The 15715-nt window shown below is 48.3% G+C and overlaps 1 protein-coding gene and 1 pseudogene across 2 annotated transcripts in view; one reads left to right on the forward strand and one right to left on the reverse strand.

Annotated features, from left to right (window-relative positions):
• The window catches only part of CYB5A (cytochrome b5 type A), a 34474-nt gene extending 27201 nt beyond the window's left edge, over window positions 1–7273 (forward strand). Inside the window, 4 exon segments of one of the 2 annotated variants that reach the window (NM_001171263.1) lie at window positions 470–499; window positions 4673–4696; window positions 5678–5712; window positions 6908–6953. In NM_001171263.1, the coding sequence (NP_001164734.1) occupies window positions 470–499; window positions 4673–4681 (39 nt within the window). In that variant the 3' untranslated portion in view covers window positions 4682–4696; window positions 5678–5712; window positions 6908–6953. 2 annotated transcript variants of the gene reach the window in all.
• A 7184-nt stretch (window positions 7274–14457) lies between these two features.
• On the reverse strand, window positions 14458–15195 carry LOC100345422 (uncharacterized; annotated as a pseudogene).
• Between the last annotated feature and the right edge of the window lie 520 nt (window positions 15196–15715).

Genomic DNA, 15715 nt, shown 5'->3' on the forward strand with positions numbered 1-15715 from the left:
GTTTTTGAGAGCAGCCTGAGATCTTTAGGAGCCTGCCTGTGGGGGACTGCAGATTCCCCTGAGGGTAAACAGAGGTGTGCGCACATCTCACAGGGAGTTTGAGAGGAGAGAAGGGAAGAATTAGTCTTCGGCAACTCTGAATCAAAGATCACGGGTGTAGACACTGTGAATCAAGGTCACGTGTGTAGACACATCGATATGTAATTACGGCTACCATGGGTGCTACTGGGAACCTCGGAACTCTGGAGAGAAAATGCCTCAGCACTTAATCTGCTACTAATTTTTTTCTGTCAAGCAAGGTGAATCAGAGGTTGTATTTACCAGTCACATTCTGTCCCCAAAATGCTAATCACTGAATGATAACTGAAAAAAAAAAAACCTTAATAAATAAAAAGCAAGCACTTTGAAAATGATAATTTTTGCAGATGTTTTTCAGTTCTCTAATGTGTTTCTTTTTTTTTAATTGCAGGATGACAGATCAAAATTGAGCAAGCCTATGGTAAGTGTGACCATCTCAGGTGTCCCCAGAGAAGGAGGTGCCTTCATTGTATTTAAAACTTGTCAAATGAGGCCAAAGGTCTTTGCTTTCCTGTCTGCAGCCAGCTCAGGTCTTCCCAGGTTGGGGGGGGGGACGGATGGACAGGTGTGGGGTCAACATTTTTATTAGTGTGAGCAGTCAGTGTATTCTGTGTGTTACTGATGTAAGATCCTCAGTATTTAAACAACTTTTTCATCATAATTATCAATCAGTACCTTTTGAAGAGCTACTTTTAATGAGCATCAAGGTGCTTCTCATCTGAAAGGTTTAACCAGGTCTGCTTTTCCAAGAATTTGAAATCTGATGGTGTAAGCAGTTACTCCTTAGGTCTCTGGATGCCACTGTGTGGTCTGCACTCTGCTTCTCTGTGGCACAGTTGGATGTTTAGCACACTTTTATGCTCTGGCTCACTAGCCCCGCTGAGCTGACCGTGTCACTTATTTTTTAAAATAAATTCAGAATCAGAATTGAGAGGAAAAATGCCAGTTGGCAAAAATCATTCCTGGTGTGGAATTAAGATTTGCTTGAGACCAATGGCAGGAAGGCAGTGTTCCTTTTTCCACGTTGGTGCATACTCCTGGTTTTGTCAGAGAGCTCACTACAGCAAAACCTCCGCTATGCATGTGACAGGAGCTCCTGAACCCATCTCACAGGGTGTGTTTAACCCGCAGCACTGCCAGAGCCATGCAGCCAGGAGCAGGAGCGCGGGGTCCTGCTCACCGCAGCCCGGCAGACAAGCAGTGAAAGTCTGGGGCAGTGCCCTAGCACAGAGCAGCCTCACATGGGTTTTCCCTTCTCCTGTTCAGGGCTGGTGATAGGTTTACCCTAGGAAGATGGACAGTAGCCTTTAGGAACTGAATGGCCCCAGCAGCCATTGCTGTTGGTTCATTTGACTTGAGTATTTTTAGAAAAAAAAAAAAAGATTTATTATTTATTTAAAAATCAGGGTTATACAGAAAGAGGGACACACACACACACAGAAAATTTTTTTTTTTTTTTTTTTTTTTTTTGGACAGGCAGATTTAGACAGTGAGAGAGAGAGAGACAGAGAGAAAGGTCTTCTTATCCGTTGGTTCACCCCCCCCAAATGGCCGCTACAGCCGGCGCTGTGCCGATACCAAGCCAGGAGCCAGGTGCTTCCTCCTGGTCTCCCATGCGGGTGCAGGGCCCAAGCACTTGGGCCATCCTCCACAGCCTTCCCGGGCCACAGCAGAGAGCTGGACTGGAAGAGGAGCAACCAGGACAGAATCTGGGCACCCCAGCCGGGACCAGAATCCGGGGTGCCGGCGCCGCAGGTGGAAGATTAGCCTAGTGAGCTGCGGCGCCGGCCTAGAGAAATTTTTCCATCACTGGTTCACTCTCCAAATGGCCTCAGCAGGTAGGGCTGGGCCAGTCTGAAGCCAGTTGCCTGGAACTCCATCCAGGTCTCCCAAGTGGGTGCAGGGTCCAAGGACTTGGACCATCTTCTGCTGCTTTCCCAGGCCATAGCAGAGAGCTGGATGGAAGTGGAGCAGCCGGGACTCCAGCCAGCACTCATATGGGATCTGGCATCACAGGCAGCAGATTCACCCACTGCTGCACAGTGCTGGCCCCCAGCGCTCTTTCAAGGTTATTTCTTGGACCGTGCACGTTCTGCGATGCGTGGGGAAAAGCCTGTGTTTTCTGTCAGGTGTTCGGTGTGCTGACCGTCTTGCGGGCAGTCACTCAGCCAGAGGCAAACAAGGATCTGGTAAGGTTCGTTTTGCAGAGCACAGGGCTGCTGGGGCACCAGCCACTCCTGACCGTGGCGCCCACCAGCAGAAAGCACCTGCAGGTCTCCTGCCACAGCTGCCTTGAGTGGGAAGATGGGCTCCTTCCTTCCCCATGAGCACTGAGGACTTGTGCACTGTAACCCGTACTCCGTGGTAACAATTGTCCATGACCGTTTGCTGTTCTCCAGTGATACTTATTTTTCTCTTTTCAAGTGCCTGTTGCTTTGATACATAGAATATTTTGAGGACAGAGCAAGCTTACCTGCTAAATTCTGGAAATCGAGTTTTCACCATCAAAGAAAGCTTTCCTGACAACATTAGGATAGAATGAGCGGCTCTCTGCTTATAGAAGACATTGGCTTGCTTCATCATTAGTAGTTGGTATTTCATGGTATTTCATGATATTTCTATACTGTCTGGGTATAGACAATCTCAGTGGAATTGTGATAATCACACTAACTTGTAGAAGTAGATATTTTTATTCTCTTCAAAGATTATATAGCTGGACCAACTTCTGAATATTTTATCCAGAAAAAATTCTCTTTATTTTGACTTTTCTTAAATTAGACCTAAGGTAGGGCAAGAGCTTGCTCTGTTTTGAGAGATCATAAGCAAATAAAATGCGGGAAAACACACAGCCAGTTCCCTGGGTTTCCAGAAAGAAGGACTGTCCTTGGATGTTTTCCTTGCTGTGTATCCGTCTGCCTGCAGGCTGAAACCTGTGCGCCTCAGTCTGAGTTTTCAGAATGTTGCCTGGTTACAGTATGTGGTTGAATTCCGAAGTAAGGTGCACCAAAGATTGCCCTGAAACTGTCCAAATGAAAGCATGCTATGAAGTTGCCAAATTCAGACATTTGTGTACATAGGAATTACACATTTTGAAACAAATATACCTGTATGTATCAAATTTGCTTCCATAGAAGATAATAGTAGTAGTGAAAGCCTTTCTTGGTTACAGTGGTCACAGTTTTGATATTTTATTTGGCACTCACAGAGCCCCCAGGAGAGGCACAGGCTTGTGAAAAGCCTGGCGTTCCAAGTCTGGCACCACACCAGTCTTGACAGTGGTGATTTTTTTTTTTTTTTTTTTTTTTTTTTTTTTGACAGGCAGAGTGGACAGAGAGAGAGACAGAGAGAAAGGTCTTCCTTTGCCGTTGGTTCACCCTACAATGGCCGCCGCGGCCGGTGCACTGTGGCCAGCGCACCACGCTGATCCAGTGGCAGGAGCCAGGTACTTCTCCTGGTCTCCCATGGGGTGCAGGGCCCAAGGACTTGGGCCATCCTCCACTGCACTCCCTGGCCACAGCAGAGAGCTGGCCTGGAAGAGGGGCAACCGGGACAGAATCCGGCACCCAGACTGGGACTAGAACCCCGTGTGCTGGCGCTGCAAGGCGGAGGATTAGCCTAGTGAGCCGTGGCGCCGGCCGACAGTGGTGGTCTCTTAAGCAGCTTCATAGGCCCTGGTTTTCACAGGGAACTCTGCTCTGTCATCCCAGGCTGTTAGATATCCTGTACTTCAAGTGACTCTTGACTTGCAAAAGCTTTTTGGGCTTTGCACATCTTTTATTGAGTAGATCATAATTTATACTGACTTATATGACTTTTATAAGTCATGCGAAACCGTTCCTGATTTAATTGTTCACCCCTCCCTTTTTTTTTTTTTTTTTTTTTTTTACTGCAAATTGAGCCCCTCGAGGTCATAGAGTGAACAGGTGGCAGAGCCTGTCAAAACCCACAGTCTTTTCTCCCCCTTCAGTGTTGATGTGTTTGATAGCCACATCCCTGAACTGAAGCTTGGGCTGCTGAAAGTGATTGAGCTTTTCATCAAAGAGCGAAGCAGTCATTCATCCTAAGTTATAGAGCCGATAGAGCCAAGAGAGGCCTTTTTTTTTTTTTTCAAGTTCAGCTCCTTAGAAAGTCCTCGTTGTTGCTGGTGGTGATGATGCATAGCCGTGTTTAAACGTCACAGCCGTGTTTTAAGACTGGCATTGAGGTAGCTGCAGAAGCCATGGAAGGCAAGGCTAGCTGAATCTCCATAGTGTCAGCCTGTTTGGTAAAATGTGTAACAACGAACTGTGTTTGTGTTTGCCTCCCTTTCCCGTTTGAAGCTTAACTTTGTGGTGTGACAATAACACCAGTGTCCTTCAGTGAGCGCTTTGGTTTTAGAACTCACAACATCCTTCCTCCAAGTTAAATAATGTGCTTGCATATTTTGATTGTTTCTAGTAACCTTCATTAATTTATACAGTGTGCATTGTTTGAAAAACCGTCCTGCAGTAGTTCTGAGCACTTTCACAGACCCTCTGATCTAAAGTTGGATTGAATCATTAATGCACGTGAAGCTTTTTTGTAAATGACTTGTTTTTCTCCCCTACCGTGTCAGGAACCTTAAAGGCTGTGTTTCAAGGTTGGTGGGTCACCTGCTGCTGGCTTGCTCTTGCCTCCGGGGCTGCCCCCTCCAGGCAGTTTCTCACTGTGCTCTGCAGACTGCAGCTTGCCCTGGCTGCTGATGTCCATTGTGTGCTCTGGGAGGCCGTGGGCAGGGGCTCCCTGAGGAGGCTGCCTTACTCTTGGCTGCTTCCCTTTGCGGCGCTAACACTTGTGCTGGTGTGAAATGCTTCCTAACACGGTTTCAAGTCCAGAAAAGCGTGTGTTTGGGTAGACCTTGGTTTCTCGGCTATCAGGGGAAGTTTTCCAGAGCCCCTGTAAGTTTACTGTGTGGTACTCAAAAGAAGAGCTGCTCTCAGAAAGTGCTGGAAGGTAAAACCAGGGCTTCTTTATTTGGAGGTTAGACAGTGCAGCTGGGAGGAGACAGGCCAGGCAGGCCTCACTGGTACTGTCTGGCCAGGGTCCAGGGAGACCAAGGAAGGTCTCTACAGTGTTCAGACGTGAAGCGAGAACTCTTATTTATTTTGATGAATGTGTATTGAATACAATACAGGCGCTCTTCTGTCCTACTTGGTTTTAGTGAAATAGCTACTGTTTTTATTGAGCATTTCATTCATGCATTTGTGAACGAAACTGCTCCTCAACAGAGATGATGAAATGATGATGTGTGTATACCTGAGTATCTGGTTTCACTTTCGCTGTTAAAAGTATTTAGATGCCTTTTGTGTGCAGGGCACTTTACGTAGCATATTCACTTTTAACATTCTCAAGTTATCAAGGTTGTTTTCTTAAATAATTTCAATATAGCTAATTCTTAAAATTTTGTATTCTGAAATCAGGCATTTTAGTGCAAAGAAATTCATGATGTGATTTTCCCCTTTTAAGGGGATGTGCTGTATAAGATATTGGGACCTAATTTTGAAACACGTTTTTAGTCAGTGGAATAAATGTTCACACATTTCCCTGAGACCTACTGCATTTTTTTGTCCTTGTGTTCTAGGAAACTCTTATCACCACCGTCGATTCCAATTCCAGGTATGTTGGGTTTTCTTTGGAAGTGGTGTTGTGTTGAAAGGCTTGTGAGTCACCTCCCCAAACCTGACCCTCTGCTTGGGTTCCTACCATGCCTGCACCTGGCAGTCAGCCTCTTAGTTATGTCTGTGGGCACCTACACTGGCAGCTCAGGTGGTACGTGATCACCACAGCAAACCCAGTCTCAACCCCAAGGAATACACAGAACAGAGTGAGTCTCTCCCCACGGCACCCTTCAGAGGATCCATCCCACGGCTGCTCTGTTAGTCTGTTCGTCTCGTTTCCTTCTGCATTTGATCCATGGTCAGTTTCTTAACCTGTTCTGATTACAGTTCCCTAAGCTGGGCTTTTATGAAGTTGGCCCCAGAGTTGAACCCAACAATCCAAGTATAGCATGACTCACTTGTTCTTGAGGTCAGATTTCTTGATATAGTCCAAGCTCATATTAACATTGGCAGGTACCATATTGACTTACATAATAGCTGTTTTTTGGACGCAGGCTCAAAACTGCACCCTTATGTTTCATCTTGTCAAATTTAACTGCTCCCTCCTGTTAGTGTTCTGGGAAGGCCCCCACTGCAGGCAGTATTTCACCTTACTCTTTATCAACACTCCTGGTCCTCCCTAAAGGGAAACTGAAAAGCCTCACTAACCCCCACTCTGGCGAAGCTGTAATCATTTTGCATTCATATCTTTATGTTGGACTTGATATTTGGATAGGTTGATGTGTAAAGAATATTTAAGGGTAGAAAGTTTATGATGTTTAGCTGCAGGGCATGCTCAGCCTCAACCAAAATGAGAATAGGTCTTCATGATCTCAACTGAGTGCCATTTAAAAGTCTTCACTCACTTATGGAGGGAATTCTCACGTTTGTTCCCCGTGATACAGAACCTGGGGTTATGTCTTTGAGATCAGTCGCTCCTGCTGGCCAGTATCTCAGCATGAAGTCTACAGAAGCAGTTGAAGTGGAGCTGGCAGGGCAGTGGTTTTTGCGTGAGGCCAGCAGGTAGCATGATGGGCAGTGTTCTAGGGCATCCTGTGCCCACCCGGCACTTTGAGCAAATCCGCATTATCTTCAGCCCAACTGGTCACAGAGGCAAGCAGCACACGCCGTGGCGGTGTTCTGATGGCAGGAGCAGGTGTGGTGGGTCCCCAAGTTGCACACCCTGCAAGCCTGACTTTCCTGTGTCTTTGCAGCTGGTGGACCAACTGGGTGATCCCCGCCATCTCCGCCCTGATCGTGGCGCTGATGTATCGCCTCTACATGGCCGACGACTGAGCCCCTGCGCAGCAGCCCGTGCAAGAAAAGACGGCCTGGGACAAGGGGCAGAAGCAGCCTCTGCTAATCACTCAGCTGACAGAAACCTTCACCTGAGAAATAATTGTAATATGTCTGTTTCTCTTTCTTCCTATGTTAGAAGCAAACAAGAACTGTTCTGTTCTTTCTACTCTTGAACTTTGCTATGTGCCTTTTTATCCATCGACTTTGATGTTTCTTCACGATGTAATTTACGTATTGTAAACATGATCTTTTAAAAAAATATATCTGGCTTTTAAAATACACCTCCCGTCTGTTTGGTATTTACTGGCCTTTAATATTTGAGCCTCTGCTTGTTTAGCAGAACCGTTTAATGTGCTGGGCATCCAGCCCCAGGTAGTGTGTGCAGCTCAGGTGAAGCCACAGCCTTCCATCTGCCATGAGCATTTCTTCCAGAATTAATTGAGTTACCAAGCGGCGCATGCTTCAGGTGTAATTTCTGTTTCAAGGAAATTAAGAAAGTCCCAGGAGTTGTAGTTAAAGCCTTCTAATAATTATACAACTGAAATAGAAGCGAAGGCCACCTGCAGGATCTGTGAAAGAGACCCCATATCCTCTGTTTGAAGAACACCAGCAGCATACGTGAAAACCCATGACCTGTGTGAGGACATGACCGCTGTCCATTTCCTCAGCATGCGAGTACCATTCCAGAGGGCTGTCTGTGTTTTAAGAATCACACTCTGGCTGTGATCACGCATGTCCCATGGTGCACTGGCTGTGACCCTGTGTGTCCCATGGATGCACTGGCTGTGATCATGTGTGTCCCATGGTATACTGGCTGTGATCATGTGTGTCCCATGGATGCACTGGCTGTGATCACGCATGTCCCATGGTGCACTGGCTGTGATCATGTGTGATCCATGGATGCACTGGCTATGATCATGCATGTTCCATGGTGCACTGGCTGTGATCACGCCTGTCCTGTGGTGCACTGGCTGTGATCATGTGTGTCCCATGGTGCACTGGCTGTGATCACGCCTGTCCCGTGGTGCACTGGCTGTGACCCTGTGTGTCCCATGGATGCACTGGCTGTGATCATATGTGTCCCATGGTGCACTGGCTGTGACCCTGTGTGTCCCATGGATGCACTGGCTGTGATCATGTGTGTCCCATGGTATACTGGCTGTGATCATGTGTGTCCCATGGATGCACTGGCTGTGATCACGCATGTCCCATGGTGCACTGGCTGTGATCATGTGAGATCCATGGATGCACTGGCTATGATCATGCATGTTCCATGGATGTACTGGCTGTGATCATGTGTGTCCCATGGTGCACTGGCTGTGATCACACGTGTTCCATGGTGCACTGGCTGTGATCACACATGTCCCATGGTGCACTGGCTGTGATCATGTGTGTTCCATGGATGCACTGGCTGTGATCATGCATGTTCCATGGATGCACTGGCTGTGATCATGTGTGTCCCATGGTGCACTGGCTGTGATCATGTGTGTTCCATGGTGCACTGGCTGTGATCACGCATGTCCTGTGGTGCACTGGCTGTGATCACGCATGTCCCATGGTGCACTGGCTGTGATCACACATGTCCTGTGGTGCACTGGCTGTGATCACGCATGTCCTATGGTGCACTGGCTGTGATCACACATGTCCTGTGGTGCACTGGCTGTGATCACGCATGTCCCATGGTGCACTGGCTGTGATCACGCATGTCCTATGGTGCACTGGCTGTGATCACACCTGTCCCATGGTGCACTGGCTGTCATCACACCTGTTCTGTGTACACTTCTGGCTGTGACCACGCCTGTCCCGTGGGCATGGGAGCTATGATGGTGCCTTTCTAAGGGCAGCTGGCTATGTTCATACGTATTCTGAAGGCATGGGTGAGCAGTGGGGTTCTTCTGCAATAACTGAGCCCCGTGGAGAGAGATTGTGTTGTTACGACACAGCATGGGTTGTAGTGATCAGTGGCTTGTGGCCCCTTGGCCTTTGTTGTCACGCAGAGTTGAAGTGGAAGACAGTGTCAGGTGCAGGTGGGGAAGGGTGGCTGCACTGCAGGGAAGCCATCCTGCAGAGGCGGTCAGTAGGCTCTGACCCGGCCTGCCCCCACCGTGCGGTCATGGATAGGCCAGCGGCCGAGCAGAGGTACTTCTTCATGCTGCCCTGATGCTTCCTCTGGAGGCTGTCCGTGTAAAGTTCCTCGTCTGCCCTCTAGGCTTGGGAGCAGGTGCTCACGCTGTGTCCTTCAGCACCCAGGAGAGGTGTGCCTGGGAAGCACGCAGGGTACCACGGGCACTGGGGCAAGGATCTGTGTTGGCTCCCGGGGCTCTCAGTGCCGTGTCACCAGGTGGGGCACGGAGCTGCTGAGGGAGCTCGGGGGTAGCTCCTCAGTAATTATTTATGATTGTTAAATTACACCCAGTTAGAGTTTTTTGGGTAAGTTTATCATTTATTTATATCTGGAGAATGTCTGGTTGTAAAGCTGGTTTAGTTTGCTAAAGTGCACACTTGAGAACTTCATCAGTACTGGAAATTATAGTAATTTCATTGTTGCTATCCTATTCTCTTGTGTTAATGAAGCACTAGATGAATATAACTGCGTGTGCTATAACTAGGACTTAGGTGACTGGTAATCCCTGTGTAATCTTACCGTCAATTTTAGTGAGTGATGTTTCCGATCACTTAGCGAGAGCCACGTGTGACCTCAAGTGACCTCCATGAGCCCTCCCGTGTTGTCCTCATAATTACTACATAGTTGGAATTAGAGTTTTGCCTTAAGCCTGTGAGACTCCAAATACATTTACTTCAACCACAAGGGTCACCGCGGGCTTGTGTGCCAATCACTGATGTCCCAGCAAGGGCAGGTGCATGCTGGGCGCTCTGGTGGGTCACTGGTGAGTGCCGCCCCTTGGGGAGCTCTGCATGACGGGAACAGATTCTAAGTGGAGTCTGAGGCAGCATGAATCAACACTTGAGAGACCGTGGCATTCCAGAGGAGGTGTTTTCCAGGGCCGTGTTCCCGCAGGCTGGCGAGGGGCAGAAGGACTCGAGCTGGGAGACTGCAGGTCCCTTTTGCTGCCTCCCTGTGGACACACTTGTAAAGCCTTCCGGAACAAATTGAGCTCATTTGCATTTCAAAATAACATGTAACACTTATGAAGGGACTGTATGAACACGTTGGTATTTTAGGTTAGCCAGAACACAGCATTTTTGTACTTTCAAATACTCGTAAATGATCTATGGAATGAGTGTCTCCGTGGAGATGACGCTGACAGGATCAGTTTGTGAATCGTGGTTAGGAAGTTGGCGAGTCACATCTGTGTTGGTCTCTGTTCTGTTGCTGTGACAGAACCCCCAAGGCTGGGAGATGCATAAAGGAAACAGGAATACTTAGCCCACAGTTCTTGGCGGTGGCGTGTCTCAGCCCTCCTGAGCACATCACAGTCCTGGGAGTGACAGGAAGTCAGGGCAGGGCTCGTCTGGCTCTTTGGTATCAGCCAGCCCTCCTGAGAACCAACTGGCATCACCAGTGACAAAATCACCTGTACCAGGCTCTGCCTCTTAAAGCCACATTACCTCTCAACACTGCCACACTGCGGCTGCAGCTTCCAGCACTCAAAACGCCAGCGACACACAGCACATCCAAACACAGCAACAACTGCTTTTTTATTTCTTCTTCTTTTTTTTAAGATTTCTTTTATTTATTTGAAAGAGCTACAGAGAGAGAGAGAGAGAGAGAGAGAGAGAGTTCTTCCATCTGCTGGTTCACTCCCCTAAATGACTGTAACAGTCAGAGCTAAGCTGATCTGAAGCTGGGAGCTGGGAGATTCTTCCCAGCCTCCCATGCGGTGCAGGGGCCCAAGGACTTGGGCCATCTTCTGTTTTCCCAGGCTGTAGCAGAGAGCTGGATCCGAAGTGGGGCAACTGGGACTTGAACCAGTACCCATATGGCATGCTGGCACAGCAGGCTGGGGCTTTAACCCACAGCGCTACAGCGCCGGCCCCTTTAAATTGCAGTTTTAAAAGTTATTCATTTTGAAACTTGGAGAGACAAAGAGGGCCTTCACCCACTGGTTCCCTCCCCAAATGCCTACAACAGCTGGGGCTGGGCCAGGCTGAAGCCAGGAGCTGGGAACTCGGTCTCCCAGGTGAGTGGTGGCCTCCCAGGGTGCACATCTGTTGGAAGCTGGAATTGGAAGCAGAGCTGGGCTGTGAGCTCAGGCCCTCCAGGATGAGTTGCAAGCGTCCCAGTGTCGCACTGCACGCAACGCCCCAGTGTCTGCTTATTAAAGAACCATGATGAGCAGTTGAACTTGGACGTTTTTATCACTGACTCAACAACTGGCTGCCTTGGCTGTCCCGTTTTTCTTCACGTGTTGTTGGAACAGCATATGGGAGAAGGGAGGAATAGTTTATATCATCTCAGCACTGAGCGTCTGTACAACCAGTCTCAGGTAAGAACAGATATTTGACAGTTTTTTCTCTACTAGGTTGGCTTTAAGACTCCACAAAACTGGCTTCTTTTCATTCTTCACATGCAGTAAGCAGGAATCACCCAAGGCACCTGAGCAGCCTCCCTGTTCCTGGCCCTGTCCCCCTCCCCCGAGGCCGTGTGGAGGCAGGGCCTGGCTCTCCCCTGCCCTTGAGCCCATGTAACAGAGCTCTTCCTCACCTGTCATCTGCCTTGCATGAGTGGAGCTGTCCCCCGAGAAGGAGCCGTGTGTTTGGATGCAGATGGTGTCAAGGGAGTGATATAGATGGAGAAAAGCTGGTTAGGTTAGGTTAGGTTAGGTTAAACTTAGGTAGAATGTGCAGGCAGGAGCTGGCCTTGTGGCACAGTGGCTAAAGCTGTTGCCTGTGAGGCCGGCATCCCATAGGGGCACTGGTTCAAGTCCTGGCAGCTCCACTTCCAAACTAGCTCCCTGCTTACACACTTGGGAAAGCAGCCGGAGATGGCCAAGTACTTGGGTCCCTGCCACCCACATGGGAGACCTGGAGGAAGCTCCTGTTTCCTGACTCCTGGCTTTGGCCTGGCCCAGCCAGCACTGTTAGGGCCACATGGGGAGTGAACCAGCAGATGGAAGAAATCTTTCTCTCTCTCTCTCTCTCTCATCTCTCTCTCTCCTCCCTCCCTCCCTCTGTCCCTCTCTCCTCCCTCCCTCCCTCTGTCTCTCATCTCTCTCTCTCTCTCTCTCTCCTCCCTCCCTCCCTCCCTCCGTCCCTCTCTCTGTAACTCTCTCTTTCAAATAAATAAATCTTTAAAAGGCAGCTACATGGTGGGGAGAATGGTCTCTAATACTGGAAGTTGCAAGCCCTGAAGGCAAGCTTTGCATATAGGCAAACTGACCCTGTGCAGGGAGCCAGCCTTACACAAACAGCTGCTGAACATTAACTAAAGCCTTTCTGTGACCTCTCCCAGCGGGGATCCCTCCTGCCGAGCCCCTCTGCTGGGGGAGCTCTGCCCTGTCTCCCTCTTTCACTTTTTTTTTTTTTTTTGAGGCACTGGTTCTTTCTTTCAAAAAGACACTTATTATCAATAATCATATCAAAGCAGTGACACTTGGTTTTTCTTTCTCCCAACAGGCCCCAAAGAGAGCACACCAAAGGAGAGTACATTTTAAGCCAATAAGCTGTAGGATATACCCTTAACAGACCTCACAGAAACCTCACTAAAAGTGGGACCGGGGTCGGGAAAGAAACTTGGGAAGAGTAGCTCACTGCCAGCCCAGACTGAGGAACGCTCTCAGCCAGAAGGGCTGGCCCGAGATGCAAAGTTTCAAAATAATATAAAAATTTAGAAGTTTTGTGCAGAAGCTAGTCAAGATTTCTCCAGCGCTGACTGATACAAAGCACAGTGAGATGGCACTTTTAGAAGCAGCAGCCTCAGACCCAGCCAAGGGTGGTGAGATGAGTTTTATGTGGCTAAATCAGTGGCAAAAACAGTTTCCTTTCCTTCAAGGAGGCAGGAAAAGCAGTGAAGTGATCACCTCAACCTAAGAGGCGCATGATCCATTCTGCAAGCTGTTGGAAAGGGGCAGAGGTGGGACAAAAATTAGTCTCAGAGGTCTCACCATCTTAACTTGGTCATTTCTGATGGGGGAAAAAAAGGTCCACAAAGATGCCTTAAAGCTGCAAACCTGAGCAGCAAGGGGTTTTCGTTTGTTTTTGGCCAACTCCTCCCAGAATCACCTCTTTGGTTTGGCTGATACTTTGTACAAAGCAATGAGGTCCCCATGGAGGAGTCTTCCCTGGGCTCTGTCTGGCTCCCAGTAAGGCAGGCCCACACATTTTCCCCTGCTCTATGGACAGCACACTCTGCATTAAGCTGAGAAGTTACCTTCAAAAAGTAAGAGAAGAATTAGATTGTTCCTTCAGAGGGTGGACTTACTTGGAGTGTTTTACAGAATGCTCCCTACAACAAAAAGTCATTACAAAATGTGCACATCACAGCATGCATGTAAAGACACTTTGCATTGTGCTCACATGCCCTTGAATGCTGTTCCCAAAAGTGCTCACCCTCTAGTCCCACTGGAATCCCTGGGAAGAGGCAGAGACAGTTTGGTGAAAAAGACGTGGGGGAGGGGTTTAAGTATAGAAGAGGTGGGTGGCAAAAGGAGAAAGTGGCCTTCTTCCAGTTAAAGATCAGCCCTCAGCCACACAGCAGACTCATAGAATGACAAATACCCTGAACAGCACTCTGGCCTCAGAATCAGTCCTTAAGGCATTCAGATCTGGCCAAAAAGCCCATGAGAGCGTTTCAGGCATGGAAAGCCAAGACACTGTGGCAAAAAATGACCTACATGAACGATCTCTGTGATTGAGGTCCTGGTGGAAAGAAGGGACCATCAAAGGAGGTACCTTTCTCTGAAGGAGAGAACTTCCACTTTAACTATGGCCCTGTCTAAATAATGTCGGAGTTTGTGGACTCAGGAGGCTTCCGTAGCCTTGGCAGCTCCTGACAAGAGCCTTGGGTGATCACTGATGTCATAAATAAGAATGTCAGTTGTTAAATCAACAACAGGAGTCATTGTGTGCTTGCTCCCCATGTAAGATCTCTGTCCTTAATGAGTTGTACTATGAGAATTAACAGTGAAACTAGTCTTCAAACAGTACTTTATACTTTGTGTGTCTGTGTGGGTGCAAACTGTTGAAATCTTTACTTAGTATAGAGTTGATCTCTGTATATAAAGATAGTTAAAATGAATCTTAATGAAGATGGGATGGGAGAGGGAATAGGAGATGGGATGGTTTGGGGGTGGGAGGGCAGGTATGGGGGGAAGAACTGCTATAATCCAAGAGTTGTACTTATGAAATTTATATTTACTGAATAAAAGCTTTCCATTAAAAAATTGCTTCGGAAAAAAAGATCAGCCCTCAGTGTAGAGGTCAGCTCTGGGCAGGCCGGCCTCAGGTGGGGCCGGAGTCGGGGAGGAACAGCGGCAGGGCGGGACTGGGGTGCGCTTCCTCTCGTTCAGCTCACGCAGAGTCTGGCCCAGCACCTTTGTGTACGGAGTTGCTCCTCTGTGCGTTTATCTTCCAGGTCATCGGTGTCTCTTCCAGCTGGGCTCCGGATCTCGCAGCAGATTCAGCACGGACTCTGCCTCCTTGAGATTATCGCTGAGAATGTCTACTTCTTCCTCGTATTTGTCCTCTTTTTGAGAATATTTTTCTTCAGACGTTTAAGGCTCTGGTCCACTAGTCTGATCTGCCCATCGTCTCTCAGCAGCGGGACTGGCAGCTCAGCCCCTTCCTCTGTGCCTTCTAATCTCCTTCAGTAATCGCCGCTTCAGGAGCCACCTCTTCATACTTCCTGTCTGCCTCTTCTGCAACGTGCTTAGCTTCTCCGAGTTGCATTTCCTGGAGTTCATCTTTTGTTCATCTTTGAAGGCCCAGTGTTCACGCCTCTCTCACTCTCAGCAGCAGCTTTGTCTGCTTCCGCAGCTTTTGCCGGACAGTGGCCAGGTGCTCCTGAGCTCGGTCCAGCTCCTCTTCCTCCGACTGGATCCTACGGTTCAACGCGGCCGCCCCAGCCTCAGCCTGCTCTCGGGCCCGCCTTTCTCCCTCCACATCCTGCTGAAGGCACCCGGCTCTCTCCTCTGCCATCAGCCGCCTGCTGCTGCCGAACCTGGATCTTGGGACTTCACCGCCTTGACGGCGGTGATCCCAGCCATGGTGCCCACCCGGCTGCTTCTCGTGCCCGGGCTCCTGCCTCCTCTGCTCACCCTTTCACTTTCAATAAAAGCCTGTGCGCTCTTCATGTGCCCGTCGGCATCATGCCTTCATACTTTGCTGACGTGCTGTGCCACCGCGCTGGCCCAAGTTCTCTAGACAAGGGAACAGTCAGAAGTTCTAATAGAAAAGGTTTGAAATTCACTGATAATTGTAAGTGACATTTGTTCTTGTGGAGACCCCTCACCTCCTTTGAAACGTCGTGCTTCAGTTCCCCAGTATTCTATTGCTAAACTGAATTTGGGAGTAATACATAATTATGATTGCCATGTTTTATAAGTCAGTAGTTGTTTAGGGAGAGCTCATTTGAGAATTTTCAGATGAAAACATTTAACATTGTGTTATATAGCAGAGTAATATCTCCTTCACATTTAAATTTTATCAGCTATTAAGTTTAAGAACACAAGAAAATATATAACTATCTTAGAATAAATCTTCATGATTTTGGATCAGGCAGTGGTTTCTTAAATAATAACAAAAAAACCACAATCAACAGAAGA

This window comes from Oryctolagus cuniculus, chromosome 10, assembly GCF_051225735.1.
Source record: "Oryctolagus cuniculus isolate XC-2025 breed Fujian yellow rabbit chromosome 10, ASM5122573v1, whole genome shotgun sequence".
NCBI lineage: Eukaryota > Metazoa > Chordata > Mammalia > Lagomorpha > Leporidae > Oryctolagus > Oryctolagus cuniculus.